Below are 27,887 nucleotides of genomic sequence, written 5' to 3'. Positions count from 1 at the left end.
AACCTTACTGGAAAAAAAAAATATATATTTTTTATTGTCCCTACCTATGGGGGTGACAAAGGGGGGGGGGGTCATTTACTTTTTTTTTTTATTTTGATCACTGAGCTATAATCTATCTCAGTGATCAAAATTCACTCTGGAACGAATCTGCCGGCCGGCAGATTCGGCGGGCGCACTGCACATGCGCCCGCCATTTTGGAAGATGGCGGCGCCCAGGAAAGAAGACAGACGGTCCCCGGGAGGCCAGGTAAGTATAAGGGGGGGGAGATCAGGGCACGGGGGGGGGCGTCGGAGCACGGGGGGGTGGATCGGAACACGGGGGGTGTGGATTGGAGCACGGAGTGGGGGATCGCTGTGCGGGCGGGTGGATCGGAGCACAGGGGGGGAAATCGCTGTGCGGGGGGGGGATCGGAGTGCGGGGGGGTTTGATTGGAGCACGGGGGGTGTGATTGGAGCACGGGGGGAGCGGACAGGAGGACGGGGGAGCGGAGCACAGGACCGAGGGGAGCGGACCACAGATCGGGGGGCTGGGGGGGCGATCGGAGGGGTGGGGTGGGTGCACATTAGTGTGTCCAGCCATGGCCGATGGTATTGCAGCATCGGCCATGGCTGGATTGTAATATTTCACCATTTTTTTAGGTGAAATATTACAAATCGCTCTGATTGGCAGTTTCACTTTCAACAGCCAATCAGAGCGATCGTAGCCACGAGGGGGTGAAGCCACCCCCCCTGGGCTAAACTACCACTCCCCCTGCCCCTGCAGATCGGGCGAAATGGGAGTTAACCCTTTCACCCGATCTGCAGGGACGCGATCTTTCCATGACGCATATGCTGCGTCATGGGTCGGAATGGCACCGACTTTCATGACGCAGCGTATGCGTCAAAGGTCGGGAAGGGGTTAAAGGTCTGTCTTCATGTGTGGATCAGCTCACGGCAAGAGTGCAAAGACTTTGTGGTTCAGAATTCTATGTTAGAACCGAGAATCCCTATTCCTGATTTGTTTTTTGGAGATAGAACAAAATTTCTGAGTTTCAAAAATAATTGTAAACTATTTCTGGCTTTGAAACCTCGCTCCTCTGGTGACCCAGTTCAACAAGTTAGGATCGTTATTTCTTTTTTGCGTGGCGATCCTCAGCACTGGGCATTTTCCCTTGCGCCAGGGGATCCTGCATTAAGTAATATCGATGCATTTTTCCTGGCGCTCGGATTGCTGTACGATGAGCCTAATTCTGTGGATCAGGCAGAGAAGAATTTGCTGGCTCTGTGTCAGGGTCAGGATGAAATAGAGGTATATTGTCAGAAATTTAGAAAGTGGTCCGTACTCACTCAGTGGAATGAAGGTGCGCTCGCAGCTATTTTCAGAAAAGGTCTCTCTGAAGCCCTTAAGGATGTCATGGTGGGATTTCCTATGCCTGCTGGTCTGAATGAGTCTATGTCTTTGGCCATTCAGATCGGTCGACGCTTGCGCGAGCGTAAATCTGTGCACCATTTGGCGGTATTACCTGAGTTTAAACCTGAGCCTATGCAGTGCGATAGGACTTTGACCAGAGTTGAACGGCAAGAACACAGACGTCTGAATGGGCTGTGTTTCTACTGTGGTGATTCCACTCATGCTATCTCTGATTGTCCTAAGCGCACTAAGCGGTTCGCTAGGTCTGCCACCATTGGTATGGTACAGTCAAAATTTCTTCTGTCCGTTACCTTGGTCTGCTCTTTGTCATCGTATTCTGTCATGGCATTTGTGGACTCAGGCGCTGCTCTAAATTTGATGGACTTGGAGTATGCTAGGCGTTGTGGGTTTTTCTTGGAGTCCTTGCAGTATCCTATTCCATTGAGAGGAATTGATGCTACGCCTTTGGCCAAGAATAAGCCTCAGTACTGGACCCAGCTGACCATGTGCATGGCTCCTGCACATCAGGAGGTTATTCGCTTTCTGGTGTTGCATAATCTGCATGATGTGGTCGTGTTGGGGTTGCCATGGCTACAAGTCCATAATCCAGTTTTAGATTGGAAATCCATGTCTGTGTCCAGCTGGGGTTGTCAGGGGGTACATGGTGATGTCCCATTTCTGACTATTTCGTCATCCACCCCTTCTGAGGTTCCTGAGTTCTTGTCTGATTACCGGGATTTATTTGATGAGCCCAAGTCCGATACCCTACCTCCGCATAGGGATTGTGATTGTGCTATCGATTTGATTCCTGGTAGTAAATTCCCAAAAGGTTGACTGTTTAATTTATCTGTGCCTGAGCACGCCGCTATGCGGAGTTATGTGAAGGAGTCTTTGGAGAAGGGGCATATTCGCCCGTCATCGTCGCCATTGGGAGCAGGGTTCTTTTTTGTAGCCAAGAAGGATGGTTCACTGAGACCTTGTATAGATTACCGCCTTCTAAATAAGATCACGGTTAAATTTCAGTACCCCTTGCCATTGTTATCTGATTTGTTAGCTCGGATTAAGGGGGCTAGTTGGTTCACCAAGATAGATCTTCGTGGTGCGTATAATCTTGTGCGTATTAAGCGAGGCGATGAGTGGAAAACTGCATTTAATATGCCCGAGGGCCATTTTGAGTATCTAGTAATGCCATTCGGACTTGCCAATGCTCCATCAGTGTTTCAGTCCTTTATGCATGACATCTTCCGAGAGTACCTGGATAAATTCCTGATTGTGTACTTAGATGACATTTTGATCTTCTCGGATGATTGGGAGTCTCATGTGAAGCAGGTCAGAATGGTGTTTCAGGTCCTGCGTGCTAATTCTTTGTTTGTGAAGGGATCAAAGTGTCTCTTTGGTGTTCAGAAGGTTTCATTTTTGGGGTTCATCTTTTCCCCTTCTACTATCGAGATGGATCCTGTTAAGGTCCAAGCCATCCATAATTGGACTCAGCCGACATCTCTGAAAAGTCTGCAAAAGTTCCTGGGCTTTGCTAATTTTTATCGTCGCTTCATCTGCAATTTTTCTAGTATTGCTAAACCATTGACCGATTTGACCAAGAAAGGTGCTGATTTGGTCAATTGGTCTTCTGCTGCGGTGGAAGCTTTTCAAGAGTTGAAGCGTCGTTTTTCTTCTGCCCCTGTGTTGTGTCAACCAGATGTTTCGCTTCCGTTCCAGGTCGAGGTTGATGCTTCTGAGATTGGAGCAGGGGCTGTTTTGTCGCAGAGAAGTTCTGATTGCTCGGTGATGAAACCTTGCGCCTTCTTTTCCAGGAAGTTTTCGCCTGCTGAGCGTAATTATGATGTGGGCAATCGAGAGTTGCTGGCCATGAAGTGGGCATTCGAGGAGTGGCGTCATTGGCTTGAAGGAGCTAAGCATCGTGTGGTGGTCTTGACTGATCATAAGAACTTGACTTATCTCGAGTCCGCCAAGCGGTTGAATCCTAGACAAGCTCGTTGGTCGTTGTTTTTTGCCCGTTTTGACTTTGTGATTTCATATCTTCCGGGCTCTAAAAATGTGAAGGCGGATGCTCTGTCTAGGAGTTTTGTGCCCGATTCTCCGGGTGTATCTGAGCCGGCGGGTATCCTCAAAGAGGGAGTAATTGTGTCTGCCATCTCCCCTGATTTGCGGCGGGTGCTGCAAAAATTTCAGGCAAATAAACCTGATCGTTGCCCAGCGGAGAAACTGTTTGTCCCTGATAGGTGGACGAATAAAGTTATCTCTGAGGTTCATTGTTTGGTGTTGGCTGGTCATCCTGGAATCTTTGGTACCAGAGAGTTGGTGGCTAGATCCTTTTGGTGGCCATCTCTGTCACGGGATGTGCGTACTTTTGTGCAGTCCTGTGGGATTTGTGCTCGGGCTAAGCCCTGCTGTTCTCGTGCCAGTGGGTTGCTTTTGCCCTTGCCGGTCCCGAAGAGGCCTTGGACACATATCTCTATGGATTTTATTTCAGATCTTCCCGTCTCTCAAAAGATGTCAGTCATTTGGGTGGTCTGTAATCGCTTCTCTAAGATGGTCCATTTGGTACCCTTGTCTAAATTGCCTTCCTCCTCTGATTTGGTGCCATTGTTTTTCCAGCATGTGGTTCGTTTGCATGGCATTCCGGAGAATATCGTTTCTGACAGAGGTTCCCAGTTTGTTTCGAGGTTTTGGCGAGCCTTTTGTGGTAGGATGGGCATTGACTTGTCTTTTTCCTCGGCTTTCCATCCTCAGACTAATGGCCAGACCGAACGAACCAATCAGACCTTGGAAACATATCTGAGATGCTTTGTTTCTGCTGATCAGGATGACTGGGTGTCCTTTTTGCCTTTGGCTGAGTTCGCCCTTAATAATCGGTCCAGCTCGGCTACCTTGGTTTCACCGTTTTTCTGCAACTCTGGGTTCCATCCTCGTTTCTCTTCAGGGCAGGTTGAGTTTTCGGACTGTCCTGGTGTGGATACTGTGGTGGACAGGTTGCAGCAGATTTGGACTCATGTGGTGGACAATTTGACTTTGTCCCAGGAGAAGGCTCAACGTTTCGCTAATCGCAGACGCTGTGTGGGTCCCCGACTTCGGGTTAGGGACTTGGTTTGGTTATCTTCTCGTCATATTCCTATGAAGGTTTCCTCTCCTAAGTTTAAACCTCGTTTTATTGGTCCATATAGGATTTCTGAGGTTCTTAATCCTGTGTCTTTTCGTCTGACCCTTCCAGATTCATTTTCCATACATAACGTATTCCATAGGTCATTGTTGCGGAGATACGTGGCACCTATGGTTCCATCTGTTGATCCTCCTGCCCCGGTTTTGGTGGAGGGGGAGTTGGAGTATATTGTGGAGAAGATTTTGGATTCTCGTGTTTCAAGGCGGAAACTCCAGTATCTGGTTAAGTGGAAGGGTTATGCTCAGGAAGATAATTCCTGGGTCTTTGCCTCTGATGTCCATGCTCCCGATCTTGTTCATGCCTTTCATATGGCTCATCCTGGTCGTCCTGGGAGCTCTGGTGAGGGTTCGGTGACCCCTCCTCAAGGGGGGGTACTGTTGTGAATTCTGTGGCAGAGCTCCCTCCTGTGGTCACAAGTGGTACTTCGGCTGGTTCTCTCTGTGAGCTTCCGTTGGTGGAGGAAAGTGGTACTGCGGCTTCTGAGTTTCCTTCCTCAGGTGATGTGGTGAAGTCGTTAGGTGCTTCTCTATTTAACTCCACCTAGTGCTTTGATTCTGGCTTCCAGTCAATGTTCTAGTATTGGACCTGTTTCCTCCTGGATCGTTCCTGTGGCCTGCTGCTCTGCATAGCTAAGTTCCTCTTTGCTATTTGTTTGCTGTTTTTTTCTGTCCAGCTTGTCAATTTGTTTTTTTCTGCTTGCTGGAAGCTCTGGGACGCAGAGGGTGTACCTCCGTGCCATTAGTTCGGTACGGAGGGTCTTTTTGCCCCCTTTGCGTGGTTTTTGTAGAGTTTTGTGTTGACCGCAAAGTTACCTTTCCTATCCTCGCTCTGTTCAGAAAGTTGGGCCTCACTTTGCTAAATCTATTTCATCTCTACGTTTGTCTTTTCATCTTAACTCACAGTCATTATATGTGGGGGCTGCCTTTTCCTTTGGGGTATTTCTCTGAGGCAAGGTAGGCTTATTTTCTATCTTCAGGCTAGCTAGTTTCTCAGGCCATGCCGAGTTGCACAGGCAGCGTTAGGCGCAATCCATGGCTGCCTTTAGTGTGGTTGGAGAGGATTAGGGATTGCGGTCAACAGAGTTCCCACGTCTCAGCGCTCGTTCTTGTTTTTTGGGTTATTGCCAGGTCACTGTATGTGCGCTGACCTCTATGTCCATTGTGGTACTGAATTACCTTTCATAACACTTCTTCATGTGTCTTGGGTCTTCTTGTCCATGGGGTCTTCTTCTTGTATCATATTCTTCTTGTGCCTGGGGTCTTCTTCTTGTGCCTGGGGTCTTCTTCTTGTGCCTGGGGTCTTCTTCTTGTGCCTGGGGTCTTCTTCTTGTGCCTTTGTCTTCTTCTTCTTCTATCAAATCTTCTTCTTGGGGCTGGGTCTTCTAATGCTGAGGTCTTCTTCAAGTGCTTGGGGACTTCTTCTTGTAACAGATCTTCTTCTTGTGTCTGGGGTCTTCTTCTGGTGCCTGTCCATTGTGGTACTGAATTACCTTTCATAACACTTCTTCATGTGTCTTGGGTCTTCTTGTCCATGGGGTCTTCTTCTTGTATCATATTCTTCTTGTGCCTGGGGTCTTCTTCTTGTGCCTGGGGTCTTCTTCTTGTGCCTGGGGTCTTCTTCTTGTGCCTGGGGTCTTCTTCTTGTGCCTTTGTCTTCTTCTTCTTCTATCAAATCTTCTTCTTGGGGCTGGGTCTTCTAATGCTGAGGTCTTCTTCAAGTGCTTGGGGTCTTCTTCTTGTATCCAATCTTCTTCTTGTGCCTGGGGACTTCTTGTATTAGATCTTCTTCTTGTGCTGGGGTCTTCTTCTTGTGCTGGGTTCTTCTTTTACGTTGGGTCTTCTTCTTGTGCCTGGGGTCTTCTTCTTGTGCCTCTGATCTTCTTCATGTGCCTTTGTCTTCTTCTATCAAATCTTCTTCTTGGGGCTGCGTCTTCTTCTTGAGGCTGGGTCTTCTTGTTGTGGCTGGGGTCTTCTTCTGCCTGGGGTCTTCTTCTTGTGTCTTGGGTCTTCTTGTCCATGGGGTCTTCTTCTTGTATCATATTCTTCTTGTGCCTGGGGTCTTCTTCTTGTGCCTGGGGTCTTCTTCTTGTGCCTCGGATCTTCTTCTTATGCCTTTGTCTTCTTCTTCTTCTTCTTCTTCTATCAAATCTTCTTCTTGGGGCTGGGTCTTCTAATGCTGAGGTCTTCTTCAAGTGCTTGGGGACTTCTTCTTGTAACAGATCTTCTTCTTGTGTCTGGGGTCTTCTTCTGGTGCCTGTGGTCTTCTTCTGGTATCAGATCTTCTTGTGCCTGGGGTCTTCTTCGTGTTCCTGCTGTCTTCATCTTGTGCCTTTGTCTTCTTCCCTTGTAAGATGTTATTCTTGAGGCTGGGTCTTCTTCTTGTGGCTGGTGTCTTCTTCTTGTGGCTGGTGTCTTCTTCTTGTGACTGGTGTCTTCTTCTTGTGCCTGGGGTCGTCTTCTTGTGCCTGGGGTCTTCTTCTTGTGCCTGGGGTCTTCTTCTTGTGCCTGAGATCTTCTTCTTGTGCCTTTGTCTTCTTCTTCTATCAAATCTTCTTCTTGGGGCTGGGTCTTCTTCTTGAGGCTGGGTCTTCTTAGTGTGGCTGGGGTCTTCTGCCTGGGTTCTTCTTCTTGTGTCTTGGGTCTTCTTCTTGTGGCTGTGGTCTTCTTCTTGTGCCTGTGGTCTTCTTGTGGCTGTGGTCTTCTTCTTGTGCCTGTGGTCTTCTTGTGGCTGTGGTCTTCTTCTTCTGCCTGGGTTCTTCTTCTTGTGTCTTGGGTCTTCTTCTTGTGGCTGTGGTCTTCTTCTTGTATCAGATCTTCTTCTTGAGGCTGAGTCTTCTTCTTGAGGCTGGGTCTTCTTCTTGAGGCTGTGGTCTTCTTCTTGTGCCTGGTGTCTTCTTCTTGTGGCTGTGGTCTTCTTCTTGTGCCTGGGGTCTTATTCTTGTGCCTGGGGTCTTATTCTTGTGCCTTGGGTCTTCTTCTTGTGCCTGGGGTTTTCTTCTTGTGCCTTGGGTCTTCTTCTTGTGCCTTGAGTCTTCTTCTTGTGCCTTGGATCTTCTTCTTGTGCCTGGGGTCTTCTTCTTGCATCAGAACTTCTTCTTAGGCTGGGGTCTTCTTCTTGAGCCTGGTGTCTTCTTCTTGTGCTGATTTCTTCTTTTTTCTTGGTTCTTCTTCTTGTGCCTGTGGTCTTCTTCTTGTAGCAGGTCTTCTTCTTGAGGCTGGGTCTTCTTCTAATGCTGAGGTCTTCTTCAAGTGCCTGGGGTCTTCTTCTTGTATCCAATCTTCTTCTTGTGCCTGTGGACTTCTTGTATCAGATCTTCTTCTTGTGCTGGGGTCTTCTTCTTGAGCCTGGTGTCTCCTTCTTGTGCTGGGTTCTTCTTTTACCTTGGGTCTTCTTCTTGTGCCTGGGGTCTTCTTCTTGAGGCTGGGTCTTCTTCTTGAAGCTGGGTCTTCTTCTTGAGGCTGGGTCTTCTTCTTGAGGCTGGGTCTTCTTCTTGTGCCTTGGATCTTCTCCTTGTGCCTGGGGTCTTCTTCTCTTGGCACAGTCTTCTTCTTGTACCATATTTTCTTCTTGAGGCTGGGTCTACTTCTTGAGGCTGGGTCTTCTTCTTGACGCTGAGTCTTCTTCTTGTGCCTGGACTCTTCTTCTTGTGGCTTTCTCTTCTTGTATCAGATCTTCTTCTTGAGGCTGAGTCTTCTTCTTGAGGCTGGGTCTTCTTCTTGACGCTGAGTCTTCTTCTTGTGCCTGGACTCTTCTTCTTGTGGCTTTCTCTTTTTCTTGTATCAGATCTTCTTCTTGTGGCTGGTTCTCCTTTTTGTGAATGGTGTCTTCTTCTGCCTGGGATCTTCTTCTTGTGCCTGGGGTCTTCTTCTTTTGCCTGGGGTCTTCTTCTTGTGCCTGGGATCTTCTTCTTGTGCCTGGGGTATTCTTCTTGTGTCTGGGGTCTTCTTCTTGTGCCTGTGGTCTTCTTCTTGTATCAGATCTGCTTCTTCTGCCTTTGTCTTCTTCCCTTGTAAGATGTTATTCTTGAGGCTGGGTCTTCTTCTTGAGGCTGGGTCTTCTTCTTGTGGCTGGTGTCTTCTTCTTGTGGCTGGTGTCTTCTTCTTGTGCCTCGGGTCTTATTCTTGTGCCTGGGGTCTTATTCTTGTGCCTGGGGTCTTCTTCTGGTGTCTGTGGTCTTCTTCTTGTATCAGATCTTCTTGTGCCTGGGATCTTCTTCTTGTGCCTGGGGTCTTCTTCTTGTAGCAGGTCTTCTTCTTGAGGCTGGGTCTTCTTCTAATGCTGAGGTCTTCTTCAAGTGCCTTGGGTCTTCTTCTTGAATCCAATCTTCTTCTTGTGTCTGGGGTCTTCTTCTTGTGCCTGGGGACTTCTTCTTGTATCAGATCTTCTTCTTGTGCCTGTGGTCTTCTTGTATCAGATCTTCTTCTTGTGCCTGGGTTCTTCTTCGTGTTCCTGCTGTCTTCTTCTTGCGCCTTTGTCTTCTTCCCTTGTAAGATGTTGTTCTTGAGGCTGGGTCTTCTTCTTGTGGCTGGTGTCTTCTTCTTGTGGCTTGTGTTTTCTTCTTGTGCCTGGGGTCTTATTCTTGTGCCTGAGGTCTTATTCTTGTGCCTGGGGTCTTCTTCTTTTTCTGTGGTCTTCTTCTTTTGCCTGGGGTCTTCTTCTTGTGCCTCTGATCTTCTTCTTGTGCCTTTGTCTTCTATCAAATCTTCTTCTTGGGGCTGCGTCTTCTTCTTGAGGCTGGGTCTTCTTATTGTGGCTGGGGTCTTCTTCTGCCTGGGGTCTTCTTCTTGTGTCTTGGGTCTTCTTTTCCATGGGGTCTTCTTCTTGTATCATATTCTTCTTGTGCCTGGGGTCTTCTTCTTGTGCCTGGGGTCTTCTTCTTGTGCCTCGGATCTTCTTCATGTGCCTTTGTCTTCTTCTTCTTCTATCAAATCTTCTTCTTGGGGCTGGGTCTTCTTCTTGAGGCCGGGTCTTCTTATTGTGGCTGGGGTCTTCTTCTGCCTAGGGTCGTCTTCTTGTATCATATTTTTTTGTGCCTGGGTCTTCTTCTTGTGCCTGTGGTCTTATTCTTGTACCTGGGATCTTATTCTTGTGCCTTGGGTCTTTTTTCTTGTGCCTTGGGTCTTTTTTCTTGTGCCTGGGGTCTTCTTCTTGTGCCTTGGGTCTTCTTCTTGTGCCTTGGGTCTTCTTCTTGTATCATATTCTTCTTGTGCCTGGGATCTTCTTTTGCCTGGGGTATTCTTCTTTTGCCTGGGGTATTCTTCTTGTGCCTGGGGTATTATTCTTGTGCCTGGGGCATTATTCTTGTGCCTGGGGTATTATTCTTGTGCCTGGGGTCTTATTCTTGTGCCTGAGGTTTTCTTCTTGTGCCTTGGGTCTTCTTCTTGTGCCTTGGGACTTCTTCTTGTGCTTGGGTCTTCTTCTTTTACCTTGTGTCTTCTTCTTGTGCCTGGGGTCTTCTTCTTGCATCAGATCTTCTTGTGCTGGGGTCTTCTTCTTGAGCCTGGTGTCTTCTTCTTGTGCTGGGTTCTTCTTCTTTTACCTTGTGTCTTCTTCTTGTGCCTGGGGTCTTCTTCTTGCATCAGATCTTCTTGTGCCTGGGGTCTTCTTCTTGTGCCTAGGGTCTTCTTATTTTGCCAGGGATCTTCTTGTGCCTGGGGCCTTCTTCTTGTGCCTGAGATCTTCTTGTGCCTTGGATCTTCTTCTTGTGCCTTTGTCTTATTCTTCTATCAAATCTTCTTCTTGGGGCTGGGTCTTCTTCTTGAGGCTGGGTCTTCTTATTGTGGCTGGGGTCTTCTTCTTGTGCCTGGGGACTTCTTCTTGTATCAGATCTTCTTCTTGTGCCTGTGGTCTTCTTCTTGTATCAGATCTGCTTCTTCTGCCTTTGTCTTCTTCCCTTGTAAGATGTTGTTCTTGAGGCTGGGTCTTCTTCTTGTGGCTGGTGTCTTCTTCCTGTGGCTGGTGTTTTCTTCTTGTGCCTGGGGTCTTCTTCTTTTTCTGTGGTCTTCTTCTTTTGCCTGGGGTCTTCTTCTTGTGCCTCTGATCTTCTTCTTGTGCCTTTGTCTTCTATCAAATCTTCTTCTTGGGGCTGCGTCTTCTTCTTGAGGCTGGGTCTTCTTATTGTGGCTGGGGTCTTCTTCTGCCTGGGGTCTTCTCCTTGTGTCTTGGGTCTTCTTTTCCATGGGGTCTTCTTCTTGTATCATATTCTTCTTGTGCCTGGGGTCTTCTTCTTGTGCCTGGGGTCTTCTTCTTGTGCCTCGGATCTTCTTCATGTGCCTTTGTCTTCTTCTTCTTCTATCAAATCTTCTTCTTGGGGCTGGGTCTTCTTCTTGAGGCCGGGTCTTCTTATTGTGGCTGGGGTCTTCTTCTGCCTAGGGTCGTCTTCTTGTATCATATTTTTTTGTGCCTGGGTCTTCTTCTTGTGCCTGTGGTCTTATTCTTGTACCTGGGGTCTTATTCTTGTGCCTTGGGTCTTTTTTCTTGTGCCTTGGGTCTTTTTTCTTGTGCCTGGGGTCTTCTTCTTGTGCCTTGGGTCTTCTTCTTGTGCCTTGGGTCTTCTTCTTGTATCATATTCTTCTTGTGCCTGGGATCTTCTTCTTTTGCCTGGGGTATTCTTCTTTTGCCTGGGGTATTCTTCTTGTGCCTGGGGTATTATTCTTGTGCCTGGGGTATTATTCTTGTGCCTGGGGTATTATTCTTGTGCCTGGGGTCTTATTCTTGTGCCTGAGGTCTTCTTCTTGTGCCTTGGGTCTTCTTCTTGTGCCTTGGGACTTCTTCTTGTGCTTGGGTCTTCTTCTTTTACCTTGTGTCTTCTTCTTGTGCCTGGGGTCTTCTTCTTGCATCAGATCTTCTTGTGCTGGGGTCTTCTTCTTGAGCCTGGTGTCTTCTTCTTGTGCTGGGTTCTTCTTCTTTTACCTTGTGTCTTCTTCTTGTGCCTGGGGTCTTCTTCTTGCATCAGATCTTCTTGTGCCTGGGGTCTTCTTCTTGTGCCTGGGGTCTTCTTATTTTGCCAGGGATCTTCTTGTGCCTGGGGCCTTCTTCTTGTGCCTGAGATCTTCTTGTGCCTTGGATCTTCTTCTTGTGCCTTTGTCTTATTCTTCTAGCAAATCTTCTTCTTGGGGCTGGGTCTTCTTCTTGAGGCTGGGTCTTCTTATTGTGGCTGGGGTCTTCTTCTTGTGCCTGGGGACTTCTTCTTGTATCAGATCTTCTTCTTGTGCCTGTGGTCTTCTTCTTGTATCAGATCTGCTTCTTCTGCCTTTGTCTTCTTCCCTTGTAAGATGTTGTTCTTGAGGCTGGGTCTTCTTCTTGTGGCTGGTGTCTTCTTCTTGTGGCTGGTGTTTTCTTTTTGTGCCTCGGGTCTTATTCTTGTGCCTGGGGTCTTCTTCTGGTGCCTGTGGTCTTCTTCTTGTATCAGATCTTCTTGTGCCTGGGATCTTCTTCTTGTAGCAGGTCTTCTTCTTGAGGCTGGGTCTTCTTCTGATGCTGAGGTCTTCTTCAAGTGCCTTGGGTCTTCTTCTTGAATCCAATCTTCTTCTTGTGCCTGGGGACTTCTTCTTGTATCAGATCTTCTTCTTGTGCCTGTGGTCTTCTTCTTGTATCAGATCTTCTTCTTGTGCCTGGGATCTTTTTCGTATGCCTGGGGTCTTCTTCATGTTCCTGCTGTCTTCTTCTTACGCCTTTGTCTTCTTCCCTTGTAAGATGTTGTTCTTGAGGCTGGGTCTTCTTCTTGTGGCTGGTGTCTTCTTCTTGTGGCTGGTGTTTTCTTCTTGTGCCTGGGGTCTTATTCTTGTGCCTGAGGTCTTATTCTTGTGCCTGGGGTCTTCTTCTTGTGCCTCTGATCTTCTTCATGTGCCTTTGTCTTCTTCTATCAAATCTTCTTCTTGGGGCTGCGTCTTCTTCTTGAGGCTGGGTCTTCTTATTGTGGCTGGGGTCTTCTTCTGCCTGGGGTCTTCTTCCTGTGTCTTGGGTCTTCTTGTCCATGGGGTCTTCTTCTTGTATCATATTCTTCTTGTGCCTGGGGTCTTCTTCTTGTGCCTGGGGTCTTCTTTTTGTGCCTGGGGTCTTCTTCTTGTGCCTGGGGTCTTCTTTTTGTTGCTGGGGTCTTCTTCTGCCTAGGGTCTTCTTCTTGTATCATATTTTTTTGTGCCTGGGTCTTCTTCTTGTGCCTGGGGTCTTATTCTTGTACCTGGGGTCTTATTCTTGTGCTTTGGGTCTTTTTTCTTGTGCCTTGGGTCTTTTTTCTTGTGCCTGGGGTCTTCTTCTTGTGCCTGGGGTCTTCTTCTTGTGCCTGGGGTCTTCTTCTTGTGCCTGGGGTCTTCTTTTTGTGGCTGGGGTCTTCTTCTGCCTAGGGTCTTCTTCTTGTATCATATTTTTTTGTGCCTGGGTCTTCTTCTTGTGCCTGGGGTCTTCTTCTTGTACCTGGGGTCTTATTCTTGTGCTTTGGGTCTTTTTTCTTGTGCCTTGGGTCTTTTTTTTTGTGCCTTGGGTCTTCTTCTTGTGCCTTGGGTCTTCTTCTTGTGCCTTGGGTCTTCTTCTTGTATCATATTATTCTTGTGCCTGGGATCTTCTTCTTTTGCCTGGGGTATTCTTCCTTTGCCTGGGGTATTCTTCTTGTGCCTGGGGTATTATTCTTGTGCCTGGGGTATTATTCTTGTGCCTGGGGTCTTATTCTTGTGCCTGAGGTCTTCTTCTTGTGCCTTGGGTCTTCTTCTTGTGCCTTGGGACTTCTTCTTGTGCTTGGGCCTTCTTCTTTTACCTTGTGTCTTCTTCTTGTGCCTGGGGTCTTCTTCTTGCATCAGATCTTCTTGTGCTGGGGTCTTCTTCTTTAGCCTGGTGTCTTCTTCTTGTGCTGGGTTCTTCTTCTTTTACCTTGTGTCTTCCTCTTGTGCCTGGGGTCTTCTTCTTGCATCAGAACTTCTTGTGCCTGGGGTCTTCTTCTTGTGCCTGGGGTCTTCTTATTTTGCCAGGGATCTTCTTCTGGTGCCTGGGGCCTTCTTCTTGTGCCTGAGATCTTCTTGTGCCTTGGATCTTCTTCTTGTGCTTTTGTCTTATTCTTCTATCATATCTTCTTCTTGGGGCTGGGTCTTCTTCTTGAGGCTGGGTCTTCTTATTGTGGCTGGGGTCTTCTTCTTGTATCTTGGATCTTCTTGTCCCTGGGGTCGTCTCCTTATATCATATTCTTATTGTGCCTGGGATCTTCTTCTTTTGCCTGGGGTATTCTTCTTTTGCCTGGGGACTTCTTCTTGTGCCTGGGGTCTTATTCTTGTGCCTGGGGTCTTCTTCTTGTGCCTGAGGTCTACTTCTTGTGCCTTGCGTCTTCCTTTTGTGGCTGTGGTCTTCTTCTTGTTTCCTGGTGTCTTCTTCTTGTGGCTGTGGTCTTCTTCTTGTGCCTGGGGTCTTTTTCTTGTGCCTGGGGTCTTTTTCTTGTGCATGGGGTCTTCTTCTTGTGCCTGGGGTCTTCTTCTTGTGCCTGGGGTCTTCTTCTTGTGCCTGGGGTCTTATTCTTGTGCCTGGGGTCTTATTCTTGCATCAGTTCTTCTTGTTCTGGGTCTTCTTCTTGAGCCTGGTGTCTTCTTCTTGTGCTTGGTTCTTCTTCTTGTGCCTGGGGTCTTCTTCTTGCATCAGTTCTTATTGTGCCTTGGGTCTTCTTCTTGTGCCTGGGGTCTTCTTCTTGTGCCTGGGGTCTTCTTCTTGTGCCGGGGGTCTTCTTCTTGTGCCTGGTGTCTTCTTCTTGAGCCTGGTGTCTTCTTCTTGTGCTGATTTCTTCTTCTTTTTTCTTGGGTCTTCTTCTTGTGCCTGGGGTCTCCTTCTTGTAGCAGGTCTTCTTCTTGAGGCTGGGTCTTCTTTTAATGCTGAGGTCTTCTTCAAGTGCCTAAGGTCTTCTTCTTGTATCCAATCTTCCTCTTGTGTCTGGGGCCTTCTTCTTGTGCCTGGGGACTTCTTGTATCAGATCTTCTTCTTGTGCTGGGTTTTTCTTCTTTTACCTTGGTTCTTATTCTTGTGCCTGGGGTCTTCTTCTTGTAGCAGGTCTTCTTCTTGAGGCTGGGTCTTCTTCTTGTGGCTTGGTCTTCTTGTGCCTTGGATCTTCTCCTTGTGCCTGGGGTCTTCTTCTTTAGGCACAGTCTTCTTTTTGTACCATATCTTGATCTTGAGGCTGGGTCTTCTTCTTGAGGCTGTGTCTTCTTCTTGAGGCTGAGTGTTCTTCTTTTGCCTGGAGTCTTCTTGTGCCTTGGATCTTCTCCTTGTGCCTGTGGTCTTCTTCTTTTGGTACAGTCTTCTTCTTGTATCAGATCTTCTTCTTGAGGCTGAGTCTTCTTGATGCTGGGTCTTCTTCTTGAGGCTGAGTCTCCTTTTTGTGAATGGTGTCTTCTTCTTGTGCCTGGGGTCTTCTTCTTGTGCCTGGCGTCTTCTTCTTGTGACTGGGTTCTTCTTCTTGTGACTGGGGTCTTCTTCTTGTGCCTGGGGTCTTCTTCTTTCGCCTGGGGTCTTATTCTTGAGCCTTGGGCCTTCTTCTTGTGCCTGTGGTCTTCTTCTTGTGCCTTGGGTCTTCTTCTTGTATCCGATTTTCTTCTTGTGGCTGGGGTCTTCTTCTTGTGGCTGGGGTCTTCTTCTTTGCCTAGGGTCTTCTTCTTGTATCCGATTTTATTCTTGTGGCTGGGGTCTTCTTCTCGTGGGTGGGGTTTTCTGGTGGCTTGGGGTATTCTTGTTGTGGCGTTGTCTTCTTTTTGTATCAGATCTTCTTCTTGTGCATGGGGTCTTCTTCTTGTGCCTGGGGAATTCTTCTTGTGCCTGGGGAATTCTTCTTGTGCCTGGGGTCTTCTTCTTGTGACTGGGTCTTCTTCTTCTGCCTGAGGTCTTCCTCTCGTTCCTGGAGTATTCTTGTTGTTTTGTCTTCTTGTATCAGATCTTCTTTTTGAGACTTTGTCTTCTTTCTTTGAGATCTTCTTTGTGAGGCTGGGTCTTCTTCTTAAGGCTGGGTCTTCTTCTTGTGCCAGTGTCTTCTTTTTGCGGGTTTGTCTTCTTCTTGTATGAGATCTTCTTCTTGAGGCTGGCTCTTCTTGTTCCTGGGGTCAAATTCTTATGGCTTTGTTTTCTTCTCGCATCCGATCTTCTACTTGTGGCTGGGTCTTCTTCTTGTGCCTGGGGTCTTCTTCTTGTGCCTGGGGTCTTCTTCTTGTGCCTCGGATTTTCTTCTTGTGCCTCTGTCTTCTTCTTGTATCAAATCTTCTTCTTGGGGCTGGGTCTTCTGCTTGAGGCTGGGTCTTCTTATTGTGGTGGGGCCTTCTTCAGCCTGGGGTCTTCTTCTTGTGTCTTGGGTCTTCTTGTCCCTTGGGGTCTTCTTGTATCATATTCTTCTTGTGCCTGGGATCTTCTTCTTTTGCCTGGGGTCTTCTTCTTGTGCCTGGGGTCTTCTTCTTGTGCCTGGGGTCTTCTTCTTGTGCCTTGGGTCTTCTTCTTCTGCCTTGGGTCTTCTTCTTGTGGCTGTGGTCTTCTTCTTGTGCCTGGGGTTGTCTTCTTGTGCTTGGGGTCTTCTTCTTGTGCCTGGGGTCTTCTTCTTGTGTCTGGGGTCCTCTTCTTCTTGTGCCTGGGGACTTCTTCTTGTATCATATTCTTCTTGTGCCTGGGATCTTCTTCATGTGCCTGGGTTCTTCTTCTTTTTGCCTGGGGTCTTTTCTTGTGCCTGGGGTCTTTTATTGTGCCTGGGGTATTCTTCTTGTGCCTTGGGTCTTCTTGTGCCTTGGGTCTTCTTCTTGTGCCTGTGGTCATCTTCTTGTGCTTGGGGTCTTCTTCTTGTGCCTGGGGTCTTTTTCTTGTGCTTGGGGTCTTCTTCTTGTGCTTGGGGTCTTCTTCTTGTGCCTGGTGTCTTCTTCTTGTGCCTTTGGTCTTCTTCTTGTATCAGATCTTCTTCTTGTGCCAGTAATCTTCTTCTTGTGTCTGGGGTCTTCTTTTTGTAGCAGGTCTTCTTCTTGAGGCTGGGTCTTCTTCTAATGTTGAGGTCTTCTTCAAGTGCCTGGGGTCTTCTTCTTGTATCCAATCTTATTCTTGTGTCTGGGGTCTTTTTCTTGTGCCTTGGGGACTTCTTCTTGTATCAGATCTTCTTCTGGTGCCTGTGGTCTTCTTCTTTTATCAGATCTTCTTCTTGTGCCTGGAGTCTTCTTCTTGTGTCTGCGGTCTTCTTCTTGTAGCAGGTCTTCTTCTTGAGGCTGGGTCTTCTTCTAATGTTGAGGTCTTCTTCAAGTGCCTGGGGTCTTCTTCTTGTGTCTGGGGTCTTCTTCTTGTGTCTGGGGTCTTCTTCTTGTGCCTGGGGTCTCCTTCTTGCATCAGATTTTCTTTTTAGGCTGGGGTCTTCTTCTTGAGCATGGTGTCTTCTTCTTGTGCTGGGTTCTTCTTCTTTTTTCTTGGGTCTTCTTCTTGTGCCTGGGGTTTTCTTCGTGTAGTAGGTCTTCTTGAGGCTGGGTCTTCTTCTAGTGCTAAGGTCTTCTTCAAGTGCATGTAGTCTTCTTGTATCCAATCTTCTTCTTGTGTCTGGGGTCCTCTTCTTGTGCCTGGGGACTTCTTCTTGTGTCAGATCTTCTTCTGGTGCCTGTGGTCTTCTTCTTGTATCAGATATTCTTCTTGTGCCTCGGATCTTCTTTTTGGGCCAGGGGTCGTCTTCTTGTAGCAGGTCTTCTTCTTGAGGCTGGGTCCTCTTCTAATGTTGAGGTCTTCAAGTGCCTGGGGTCTTCTTCTTGTATCATATTCTTCTTGTGCCTGGGATCTTCTTCATGTGCCTGGGGTCTTCTTTTGCCTGGGGTCTTTTCTTGTGCCTGGGGTCTTTTCTTGTGCCTGGGGTCTTTTCTTGTGCCTTGAGTCTTTTCTTGTGCCTGGGATCTTCTTCTTGTGCCTTGGGTCTTCTTCTTGTGCCTTGGGTCTTCTTCTTGTGCCTTGGGTCTTCTTCTTGTGCCTGGGGTCTTCTTCTTGTGCTTGGGGTCTTCTTCTTGTGCCTGGTGTCTTCTTCTTGTGCCTAGTGTCTTCTTCTTGTGCCTGGTGTCTTCTTCTTGTGCCTGGGGTCTTCTTCTTTTGCCTGGGGTCTTCTTCTTTTGCCTGGGGTCTTCTTCTTTTGCCTGGGGTCTTCTTCTTTTGCCTGGGGTCTTCTTCTTGTGCCTTGGGTCCTCTTCTTGTGCCTTGGGTCTTCTTGTGGCTGTGGTCTTCTTCTTGTGCCTGGGGTCTTCTTCTTGTGGCTTTGGTCTTCTTGTGGCTGTGGTCTTCTTGTGGCTGTGGTCTTCTTGTGGCTGTGGTCTTCTTCTTGTGCCTGGGGTCCTATTATTGGCCTTGGGTCTTCTTCTTGTGCCTTGGTTCTCCTTCTTGTGCCTGGTGTCTTCTTCTTGTGCCTGGTGTCTTCTTCTTGTGCCTGGTGTCTTCTTCTTGTGCCTGGGGTCTTCTTCTTGTGCCTCGGGTCTTCTTCTTTTGCCTGGGGTCTTCTTATTTTGCCTGGGGTCTTTTTCTTTTGCCTGGGGTCTAGATCTTGTGCCTTGGGTCTTGTTCTTATGCCTTGGGTCTTCTTCTTGTGCCTGGGGTCTTCTTCTTGTCTTGTGCCTTTGGTCTTCTTCTTGCATCAGATCTTCTTCTTAGGATGGGGTCTTCTTCTGGAACCTGGTGTCTTCGTCTTGTGCTTGGAGTCTTCTTCTTGTGCCTGGGGTCTTTTTCTTGTGCTTGGGGTCTTCTTCTTGTGCCTGGGGTCTTCTTCTTGTGCCTGGGGTCTTCTTCTTGTGTCTGGGGTCTTCTTCTTTTAGCAGTTCTTCTTCTTCTTGAGGCTGGGTCTTCTTCTAATGCTGAGGTCTTCTGCAAGTGCCTGGGGTCTTCTTCTTGTATCCAATCTTCTTCTTGTGTCTGGGGTCTTCTTTTGTGCCTCGTATCTTCTCCTTGTGCCTGGGGTCTTCTTCTTTTGGCACAGTCTTCTTCTTGTACCATATCTTGATCTTGAGGCTGGGTCTTCTTCTTGAGGCTGCGTCTTCTTCTTGAGGCTGAGTCTTCTTGTGCCTTCGATCTTCTCCTTGTGCCTGGGGTCTTCTTCTTTTGGTACAGTCTTCTTTTTGTATCAGATCTTCTTCTTGAGGCTGAGTCTTCTTGATGCTCGGTCTTCTTCTTGAGGCTGAGTATCCTTTTTGTGAATGGTGTCTTCTTCTTGTGCCTGGGGTCTTCTTCTTGTGCCTGGGGTCTTCTTCTTGTGTCTGTGGTCTTCTTCTTGTGCCTGGGGTCCTAATATTGGCCTTGGGTCTTCTTCTTGTGCCTTGGGTCTTCTTCTTGTGCCTGGTGTCTTCTTCTTGTGCCTGGGGTCTTCTTCTTGTGCCTGGGGTCTTCTTCTTTTGCCTGGGGTCTTCTTTTGCCTGGGGTCTTCTTCTTTTGCCTGGGGTCTTCTTCTTTTGCCTGGGGTCTTGTTCTTGTGCCTTGGGTCTTGTTCTTATGCCTTGGGTCTTCTTCTTGTGCCTGGGGTCTTCTTCTTGTCTTGTGCCTTTGGTCTTCTTCTTGCATCAGATCGTCTTCTTAGGATGAGGTCTTCTTCTTGAACCTGGTGTCTTCGTCTTGTGCTTGGGGTCTTCTTCTTGTGCCTGGGGTCTTCTTCTTGTGCTTGGGGTCTTCTTCTTGTGCCTGGGGTCTTCTTCTTGTGCATGGGGTCTTCTTCTTGTGTCTGGGGTCTTCTTTTAGCAGGTCTTCTTCTTGAGGCTGGGTCTTCTTCTAATGTTGAGGTCTTCTGCAAGTGCCTGGGGTCTTCTTCTTGTATCCAATCTTCTTCTTGTGTCTGGGGTCTTCATTTGTGCCTCGTATCTTCTCCTTGTGCCTGGGGTCTTCTTCTTTTGGCACAGTCTTCTTCTTGTACCATATCTTGATCTTGAGGCTGGGTCTTCTTCTTGAGGCTGTGTCTTCTTCTTGAGGCTGAGTCTTCTTCTTTTGCCTGGAGTCTTCTTGTGCCTTGGATCTTCTCCTTGTGCCTGGGGTCTTCTTCTTTTGGTACAGTCTTCTTCTTATATCAGATCTTCTTCTTGAGGCTGAGTCTTCTTGATGCTGGGTCTTCTTCTTGAGGCTGAGTCTCCTTTTTGTGAATGGTGTCTTCTTGTGCCTGGGGTCTTTTTCTTGTGCCTGGGGTCTTCTTCTTGTGACTGGGTTCTTCTTCTTGTGACTGGGGTCTTCTTGTGCCTGGGGTCTTCTTCTTTCGCCTGGGGTCTTTGTTATGTTTGCTAATGACAGGTGTTATGAAGGCAATCCAGAAACACAGTGTGCTTAGCGATCAGAGCGCACACAGTGATCTGACAAAATACCCAAAAATACAAGAACGAGCTCTGAGACGTGGAAACTCTGTAGACTGCACACCTGATCCTATCCTAAACACAACTAAAAGCGGCTGTGGATTGCGCCTAACAACTACCTAGGCAACTCGGCACAGCCTAAGAAACTAGCTAGCCTGAAGATAGAAAAATAGGCCTGACTTGCCCCAGAGAAATTCCCCAAAGGAAAAGGCAGCCCCCCACATATAATGACTGTGAGTGAGATGAAAAGACAAAACGTAGGGATGAAATAGATTCAGCAAAGTGGGGCCCGATATTCTAGGACAGAGCGAGGACAGTAAAGCGAACTTTGCAGTCTACAAAAAACCCTAAAGCAAAACCACGCAAAGGGGGCAAAAAAAAACCCACCGTGCCGAACTAACGGCACGGCGGTACACCCTTTGCGTCTCAGAGCTTCCAGCAAAACAAAAGACAAGCTGGACAGAAAAAAAGCAACAAAAAAGCAAAAAGCACTTAGCTATACAGAGCAGCAGGACACAGGAACAATCAGGAGAAGCTCAGATCCAACACTGAAACATTGACAAGGAGCAAGGATAGCAGCATCAGGCGGAGTTAAGTAATGAAGCAGTTAACGAGCTCACCAGAACACCTGAGGGAGGAAGCTCAGAAACTGCAGTACCACTTGTGACCACAGGAGTGAATTCAGCCACAGAATTCACAACAGGTCTTCTTCTTTCGCCTGGGTTCCTATTCTTGTGCCTGGGGTCTTATTCTTGTGCCTTGGGTCTTCTTCTTGTGCCTGTGGTCTTCTTCTTGTGCCTTGGGTCTTCTTCTTGTATCCGATTTTCTTCTTGTGGCTGGGGTCTTCTTCTTGTGGCTGGGGTCTTCTTATTTTGCCTGGAGTCTTCTTGTGCCTTGGATCTTCTCCTTGTGCCTGGGGTCTTCTTCTTTTGGTACAGTCTTCTTTTTGTATCAGATCTTCTTCTTGAGGCTGAGTCTTCTTGATGCTGGGTCTTCTTCTTGAGGCTGAGTCTCCGTTTTGTGAATGGTGTCTTCTACTTGTGCCTGGGGTCTTCTTCTTGTGCCTGGGGTCTTCTTCTTGTGGCTGTGGTCTTCTTCTTGTGCCTGGGGTCCTATTATTGGTCTTGGGTCTTCTTCTTGTGCCTTGGGTCTTCTTCTTGTGCCTGGTGTCTTCTTCTTGTGCCTGGTGTCTTCTTCTTGTGCCTGGGGTCTTCTTCTTTTGCCTGGGGTCTTCTTCTTTTGCCTGGGGTCTTCGTCTTTTGCCTGGGGTCTTCTTCTTTTGCCTGGGGTCTTGTTCTTGTGCCTTGGGTCTTGTTCTTATGCCTTGGGTCTTCTTCTTGTGCCAGTGTCTTCTTTTTGCGGGTTTGTCTTCTTCTTGTATGAGATCTTCTTCTTGAGGCTGGCTCTTCTTGTTCCTGGGGTCAACTTCTTATGGCTTTGTTTTCTTCTCGCATCCGATCTTCTACTTGTGGCTGGGTCTTCTTCTTGTGCCTGGGGTCTTCTTCTTGTGCCTGGGGTCTTCTTCTTGTGCCTCGGATTTTCTTCTTGTGCCTCTGTCTTCTTCTTGTATCAAATCTTCTTCTTGGGGCTGGGTCTTCTGCTTGAGGCTGGGTCTTCTTATTGTGGCTGGGGCCTTCTTCAGCCTGGGGTCTTCTTCTTGTGTCTTGGGTCTTCTTGTCCCTTGGGGTCTTCTTGTATCATATTCTTCTTGTGCCTGGGATCTTCTTCTTTTGCCTGGGGTCTTCTTCTTGTGCCTGGGGTCTTCTTCTTGTGCCTGGGGTCTTCTTCTTCTGCCTTGGGTCTTCTTCTTGTGGCTGTGGTCTTCTTCTTGTGCCTGGGGTTGTCTTCTTGTGCTTGGGGTCTTCTTCTTGTGCCTGGGGTCTTCTTGGTGTATCATATTCTTCTTGTGCCTGGGATCTTCTTCATGTGCCTGGGTTCTTCTTCTTTTTGCCTGGGGTCTTTTCTTGTGCCTGGGGTCTTTTCTTGTGCCTGGGGTCTTTTCTTGTGCCTGGGGTATTCTTCTTGTGCCTTGGGTCTTCTTGTGCCTGGGTCTTCTTCTTGTGCCTGTGGTCATCTCCTTGTGCTTGGGGTCTTCTTCTTGTGCCTGGGGTCTTTTTCTTGTGCTTGGGGTCTTCTTCTTGTGCTTGGGGTCTTCTTCTTGTGCCTGGGGTCTTCTTCTTGTGCCTGGGGTCTTCTTCTTGTGCCTGGGGTCTTCTTCTTGTGCCTTTGGTCTTCTTCTTCTATCAGATCTTCTTCTTGTGCCAGTAATCTTCTTCTTGTGTCTGGGGTCTTCTTTTTGTAGCAGGTCTTCTTCTTGAGGCTGAGTCTTCTTCTAATGTTGAGGTCTTCTTCAAGTGCCTGGGGTCTTCTTCTTGTATCCAATCTTATTCTTGTGTCTGGGGTCTTTTTCTTGTGCCTTGGGGACTTCTTCTTGTATCAGATCTTCTTCTGGTGCCTGTGGTCTTCTTCTCATATCAGATCTTCTTCTTGTGCCTGGAGTCTTCTTCTTGTGTCTGCGGTCTTCTTCTTGTAGCAGGTCTTCTTCTTGAGGCTGGGTCTTCTTCTAATGTTGAGGTCTTCTTCAAGTGCCTGGGGTCTTCTTCTTGTGTCTGGGGTCTTCTTCTTGTGCCTGGGGTCTCCTTCTTGCATCAGATTTTCTTTTTAGGCTGGGGTCTTCTTCTTGAGCATGGTGTCTTCTTCTTGTGCTGGGTTCTTCTTCTTTTTTCTCGGGTCTTCTTCTTGTGCCTGGGGTTTTCTTCGTGTAGTAGGTCTTCTTGAGGCTGGGTCTTCTTCTAGTGCTAAGGTCTTCTTCAAGTGCATGGGGTCTTCTTCTTGTATCCAATCTTCTTCTTGTGTCTGGGGTCCTCTTCTTGTGCCTGGGGACTTCTTCTTGTGTCAGATCTTCTTCTAGTGCCTGTGGTCTTCTTCTTGTATCAGATATTCTTCTTGTGCCTCGGATCTTCTTCTTGGGCCAGGGGTCGTCTTCTTGTAGCAGGTCTTCTTCTTGAGGCTGGGTCCTCTTCTAATGTTGAGGTCTTCAAGTGCCTGGGGTCTTCTTTTTGTATCATATTCTTCTTGTGCCTGGGATCTTCTTCATGTGCCTGGGGTCTTCTTTTGCCTGGGGTCTTTTCTTGTGCCTGGGGTCTTTTCTTGTGCCTTGAGTCTTTTCTTGTGCCTGGGATCTTCTTCTTGTGCCTTGGGTCTTCTTCTTGTGCCTTGGGTCTTCTTCTTGTGCCTTGGGTCTTCTTCTTGTGCCTGGTGTCTTCTTCTTGTGCTTGGGGTCTTCTTCTTGTGCCTGGTGTCTTCTTCTTGTGCCTAGTGTCTTCTTCTTGTGCCTGGTGTCTTCTTCTTGTGCCTGGGGTCTTCTTCTTTTGCCTGGGGTCTTCTTCTTTTGCCTGGGGTCTTATTCTTTTGCCTGGGGTCTTCTTCTTTTGCCTGGGGTCTTCTTCTTTTGCCTGTGGTCTTCTTCTTGTGCCTTGGGTCCTCTTCTTGTGCCTTGGGTCTTCTTGTGGCTGAGGTCTTCTTCTTGTGCCTGGGGTCTTCTTCTTGTGGCTTTGGTCTTCTTGTGGCTGTGGTCTTCTTGTGGCTGTGGTCTTCTTGTGGCTGTGGTCTTCTTCTTGTGCCTGGGGTCCTATTATTGGCCTTGGGTCTTCTTCTTGTGCCTTGGTTCTCCTTCTTGTGCCTGGTGTCTTCTTCTTGTGCCTGGTGTCTTCTTCTTGTGCCTCGGGTCTTCTTCTTGTGCCTCGGGTCTTCTTCTTGTGCCTCGGGTCTTCTTCTTTTGCCTGGGGTCTTCTTATTTTGCCTGGGGTCTTCTTCTTTTGCCTGGGGTCTAGATCTTGTGCCTTGGGTCTTGTTTTTATGCCTTGGGTCTTCTTCTTGTGCCTGGGGTCTTCTTCTTGTCTTGTGCTTTTGGTCTTCTTCTTGCATCAGATCTTCTTCTTAGGATGGGGTCTTCTTCTGGAACCTGGTGTCTTCGTCTTGTGCTTGGAGTCTTCTTCTTGTGCCTTGGGTCTTCTTCTTGTGCTTGGGGTCTTCTTCTTGTGCCTGGGGTCTTCTTCTTGTGCCTGGGGTCTTCTTCTTGTGTCTGGGGTCTTCTTCTTGTGCCTGGTGTTTCTTCTTGTGCCTGGGGTCTTCTTCTTGTGTCTGGGGTCTTCTTCTTTTAGCAGGTCTTCTTCTTGAGGCTGGGTCTTCTTCTAATGTTGAGGTCTTCTGCAAGTGCCTGGGGTCTTCTTCTTGTATCCAATCTTCTTCTTGTGTCTGGGGTCTTCTTTTGTGCCTCGTATCTTCTCCTTGTGCCTGGGGTCTTCTTCTTTTGGCACAGTCTTCTTCTTGTACCATATCTTGATCTTGAGGCTGGGTCTTCTTCTTGAGGCTGCGTCTTCTTCTTGAGGCTGAGTCTTCTTCTTTTGCCTGGAGTCTTCTTGTGCTTTCGATCTTCTCCTTGTGCCTGGGGTCTTCTTCTTTTGGTACAGTCTTCTTTTTGTATCAGATCTTCTTCTTGAGGCTGAGTCTTCTTGATGCTGGGTCTTCTTCTTGAGGCTGAGTCTCCTTTTTGTGAATGGTGTCTTCTTCTTGTGCCTGGGGTCTTCTTCTTGTGCCTGGGGTCTTCTTCTTGTGTCTGTGGTCTTCTTCTTGTGCCTGGGGTCCTAATATTGGCCTTGGGTCTTCTTCTTGTGCCTTGGGTCTTCTTCTTGTGCCTGGTGTCTTCTTCTTGTGCCTGGGGTCTTCTTCTTGTGCCTGGGGTCTTCTTCTTTTGCCTGGGGTCTTCTTCTTTTGCCTGGGGTCTTCTTCTTTTGCCTGGGGTCTTGTTCTTGTGCCTTGGGTCTTCTTCTTATGCCTTGGGTCTTCTTCTTGTGCCTGGGGTCTTCTTCTTGTCTTGTGCCTTTGGTCTTCTTCTTGCATCAGATCGTCTTCTTAGGATGGGGTCTTCTTCTTGAACCTGGTGTCTTCGTCTTGTGCTTGGGGTCTTCTTCTTGTGCCTCGGGTCTTCTTCTTGTGCTTGGGGTCTTCTTCTTGTGCCTGGGGTCTTCTTCTTGTGCATGGGGTCTTCTTCTTGTGTCTGGGGTCTTCTTTTAGCAGGTCTTCTTCTTGAGGCTGGGTCTTCTTCTAATGTTGAGGTCTTCTGCAAGTGCCTGGGGTCTTCTTCTTGTATCCAATCTTCTTCTTGTGTCTGGGGTCTTCTTTTGTGCCTCGTATCTTCTCCTTGTGCCTGGGGTCTTCTTCTTTTGGCACAGTCTTCTTCTTGTACCATATCTTGATCTTGAGGCTGGGTCTTCTTCTTGAGGCTGTGTCTTCTTCTTGAGGCTGAGTCTTCTTCTTTTGCCTGGAGTCTTCTTGTGCCTTGGATCTTCTCCTTGTGCCTGGGGTCTTCTTCTTTTGGTACAGTCTTCTTCTTATATCAGATCTTCTTCTTGAGGCTGAGTCTTCTTGATACTGGGTCTTCTTCTTGAGGCTGAGTCTCCTTTTTGTGAATGGTTTCTTCTTGTGCCTGGGGTCTTCTTCTTGTGCCTGGGGTCTTCTTCTTGTGACTGGGTTCTTCTTCTTGTGACTGGGGTCTTCTTGTGCCTGGGGTCTTCTTCTTTCGCCTGGGGTCTTCTTCTTTCGCCTGGGTTCCTATTCTTGTGCCTGGGGTCTTATTCTTGTGCCTTGGGTCTTCTTCTTGTGCCTGTGGTCTTCTTCTTGTGCCTTGGGTCTTCTTCTTGTATCCGATTTTCTTCTTGTGGCTGGGGTCTTCTTCTTGTGGCTGGGGTCTTCTTATTTTGCCTGGAGTCTTCTTGTGCCTTGGATCTTCTCCTTGTGCCTGGGGTCTTCTTCTTTTGGTACAGTCTTCTTTTTGTATCAGATCTTCTTCTTGAGGCTGAGTCTTCTTGATGCTGGGTCTTCTTCTTGAGGCTGAGTCTCTGTTTTGTGAATGGTGTCTTCTACTTGTGCCTGGGGTCTTCTTCTTGTGCCTGGGGTCTTCTTCTTGTGGCTGTGGTCTTCTTCTTGTGCCTGGGGTCCTATTATTGGTCTTGGGTCTTCTTCTTGTCCCTTGGGTCTTCTTCTTGTGCCTGGTGTCTTCTTCTTGTGCCTGGTGTCTTCTTCTTGTGCCTGGGGTCTTCTTTTTTTGCCTGGGGTCTTCTTCTTTTGCCTGGGGTCTTCGTCTTTTGCCTGGGGTCTTCTTCTTTTGCCTGGGGTCTTGTTCTTGTGCCTTGGGTCTTGTTCTTATGCCTTGGGTCTTGTTCTTGTGCCTGGGGTCTTCTTCTTGTCTTGTGCCTTTGGTCTTCTTCTTGCATCAGATCTTCTTCTTAGGATGGGGTCTTCTCCTTGAACCTGGTGTCTTCGTCTTGTGCTTGGTGTCTTCTTCTTGTGCCTGGGGTCTTCTTCTTGTGCTTGGGGTCTTCTTCTTGTGCCTGGGGTCTTCTTCTTGTGCCTGGCGTCTTCTTCTTTTAGCAGGTCTTCTTCTTGAGGCTGGGTCTTCTTCTAATGTTGAGGTCTTCTGCAAGTGCCTGGGGTCTTCTTCTTGTATCCAATCTTCTTCTTGTGTCTGGGGTCTTCTTTTGTGCCTCATATCTTCTCCTTGTGCCTGGGGTCTTCTTCTTTTGGCACAGTCTTCTTCTTGTACCATATCTTGATCTTGAGGCTGGGTCTTCTTCTTGAGGCTGTGTATTCTTCTTGAGGCTGAGTCTTCTTCTTTTGCCTGGAGTCTTCTTGTGCCTTGGATCTTCTCCTTGTGCCTGGGGTCTTCTTCTTTTGGTTCAGTCTTCTTCTTATATCAGATCTTCTTCTTGAGGCTGAGTCTTCTTGATGCTGGGTCTTCTTCTTGAGGCTGAGTCTCCTTTTTGTGAATGGTGTCTTCTTCTTGTGCCTGGGGTCTTCTTCTTGTGCCTGGGGTCTTCTTCTTGTGACTGGGTTCTTCTTCTTGTGACTGGTGTCTTCTTCTTGTGCCTGGGGTCTTCTTCTTTCACCTGGGGTCTTCTTCTTTCGCCTGGGGTCTTCTTCTTGTGCCTGGGGTCTTATTCTTGTGCCTTGGGTCTTCTTCTTGTGCCTGTGGTCTTCTTCTTGTGCCTTGGGTCTTCTTCTTGTATCCGATTTTCTTCTTGTGGCTGGGGTCTTCTTCTTGTGCCTGTGGTCTTCTTCTTGTGCCTTGGGTCTTCTTCTTCTATCCGATTTTATTCTTGTGGCTGGGGTCTTCTACTGGTGGGTGGGGTGTTCTGGTGGCTTGGAGTATTCTTCTTGTGGCATTGTCTTCTTTTTGTATCAAATCTTCTTCTTGTGCCTGGGGTCTTCTTCTTGTGCCTGGGGAATTCTTCTTGTGCCTGGGGAATTCTTCTTGTGCCTGGGGTCTTCTTCTTGTGACTGGGTCTTCTTCTTCTGCCTGAGGTCTTCCTCCTGTGCCTGGAGTATTCTTCTTGTTGTTTTGTCTTCTTGTATCAGATCTTCTTTTTGAGACTTTGTCTTCTTTCTTTGAGATCTTCTTCGTGAGGCTGGGTCTTCTTCTTAGAGCTGGGTCTTCTTCTTGTGCCGGTGTCTTCTTTTTGCGGGTTTGTCTTCTTCTTGTATGAGATCTTCTTCTTCTTGAGGCCGGCTCTTCTTGTTCCTGGGGTCAACTTCTTATGGCTTTGTTTTCTTCTCGCATCCGATCTTCTACTTGTGGCTGGGGTCTTCTTCTTGTGCTCGGGGTCTTCTTCTTGTGCATGGGGTCTTCTTCTTGTGCCTCGGGTCTTCTTCTTGTGCCTCGGGTCTTCTTCTTGTGCCTCGGATCTTCTTTTTGTGCCTTTGTCTTCTTGTATCAAATCTTCTTCTTGGGGCTGGATCTTCTGCTTGAGGCTGGGTCTTCTTATTGTGGCTGGGGTCTTCTTCTGCCTGGGGTCTTCTTCTTGTGTCTTGGGTCTTCTTGTCCCTTGGGGTCTTCTTCTTGTATCATATTCTTCTTGTGCCTGGGATCTTCTTCTTGTGCCTGGGGTCTTCTTCTTTTGCCTGGGGTCTTCTTCTTGTGCCTGGGGTCTTCTTCTTGTGCCTGGGGTCTTCTTCTTGTGCCTTGGGTCTTCTTCTTGTG

General features: G+C 47.8%; 2 protein-coding genes across 2 annotated transcripts; both read right to left on the bottom strand.

Moving 5' to 3' along the window:
* Positions 1–14,510: 14,510 nt before the first annotated feature.
* Positions 14,511–21,303, bottom strand: LOC138656932 (trichohyalin-like). The gene is made up of 4 exons (XM_069744329.1): positions 21,276–21,303; positions 19,307–19,780; positions 18,397–18,696; positions 14,511–15,043 (listed from the first exon to the last, which is right to left on the bottom strand). The coding sequence occupies exons 1-4, from the start codon at positions 21,301–21,303 to the stop codon at positions 14,511–14,513; spliced, it is 1,335 nt and encodes a 444-aa protein (XP_069600430.1).
* Positions 21,304–22,430: 1,127 nt separating this feature from the next.
* Positions 22,431–26,456, bottom strand: LOC138656857 (uncharacterized). Its single transcript, XM_069744208.1, has 3 exons — positions 26,338–26,456; positions 25,284–25,749; positions 22,431–22,871 (listed from the first exon to the last, which is right to left on the bottom strand). Exons 1-3 carry the CDS (start codon positions 26,454–26,456, stop codon positions 22,431–22,433), a joined length of 1,026 nt encoding a protein of 341 aa, XP_069600309.1.
* Between the last annotated feature and the right edge of the window lie 1,431 nt (positions 26,457–27,887).

This window comes from Ranitomeya imitator, chromosome 1 (assembly GCF_032444005.1).
Source record: "Ranitomeya imitator isolate aRanImi1 chromosome 1, aRanImi1.pri, whole genome shotgun sequence".
Taxonomy (NCBI): domain Eukaryota; kingdom Metazoa; phylum Chordata; class Amphibia; order Anura; family Dendrobatidae; genus Ranitomeya; species Ranitomeya imitator.
Note: the sequence above shows the minus strand (reverse complement) of the source record. Positions and strands in the feature narration are given on the sequence as shown.

Coding starts and splice junctions, on each gene's coding strand:
- LOC138656932 (XM_069744329.1), bottom strand. CDS start 21,303: ATGCGAGAAGAAAACAAAGCCATAAGAA. Junction 18,697..19,306: donor ATACAAGAAGAAGACCCCAG/GCACTTGCAGAA, acceptor AAGGATACTCAG/CCTCAAGAAGAAGACCGAGC. Junction 15,044..18,396: donor ATACAAGAAGAAGACCCCAG/GCACTTGCAGAA, acceptor ATAAGACCCCAG/GCGAAAGAAGAAGACCCCAG.
- LOC138656857 (XM_069744208.1), bottom strand. CDS start 26,456: ATGGTACAAGAAGAAGACTGTGCCAAAAGAAGAAGACCCCAGGCACAA. Junction 25,750..26,337: donor ATACAAGAAGAAGACCCCAG/GCACTTGCAGAA, acceptor TTCACAAAACAG/AGACTCAGCCTCAAGAAGAA. Junction 22,872..25,283: donor AGCCTCAAGAAGAAGACCCA/GTATCAAGAAGA, acceptor CCTCAACATTAG/AAGAGGACCCAGCCTCAAGA.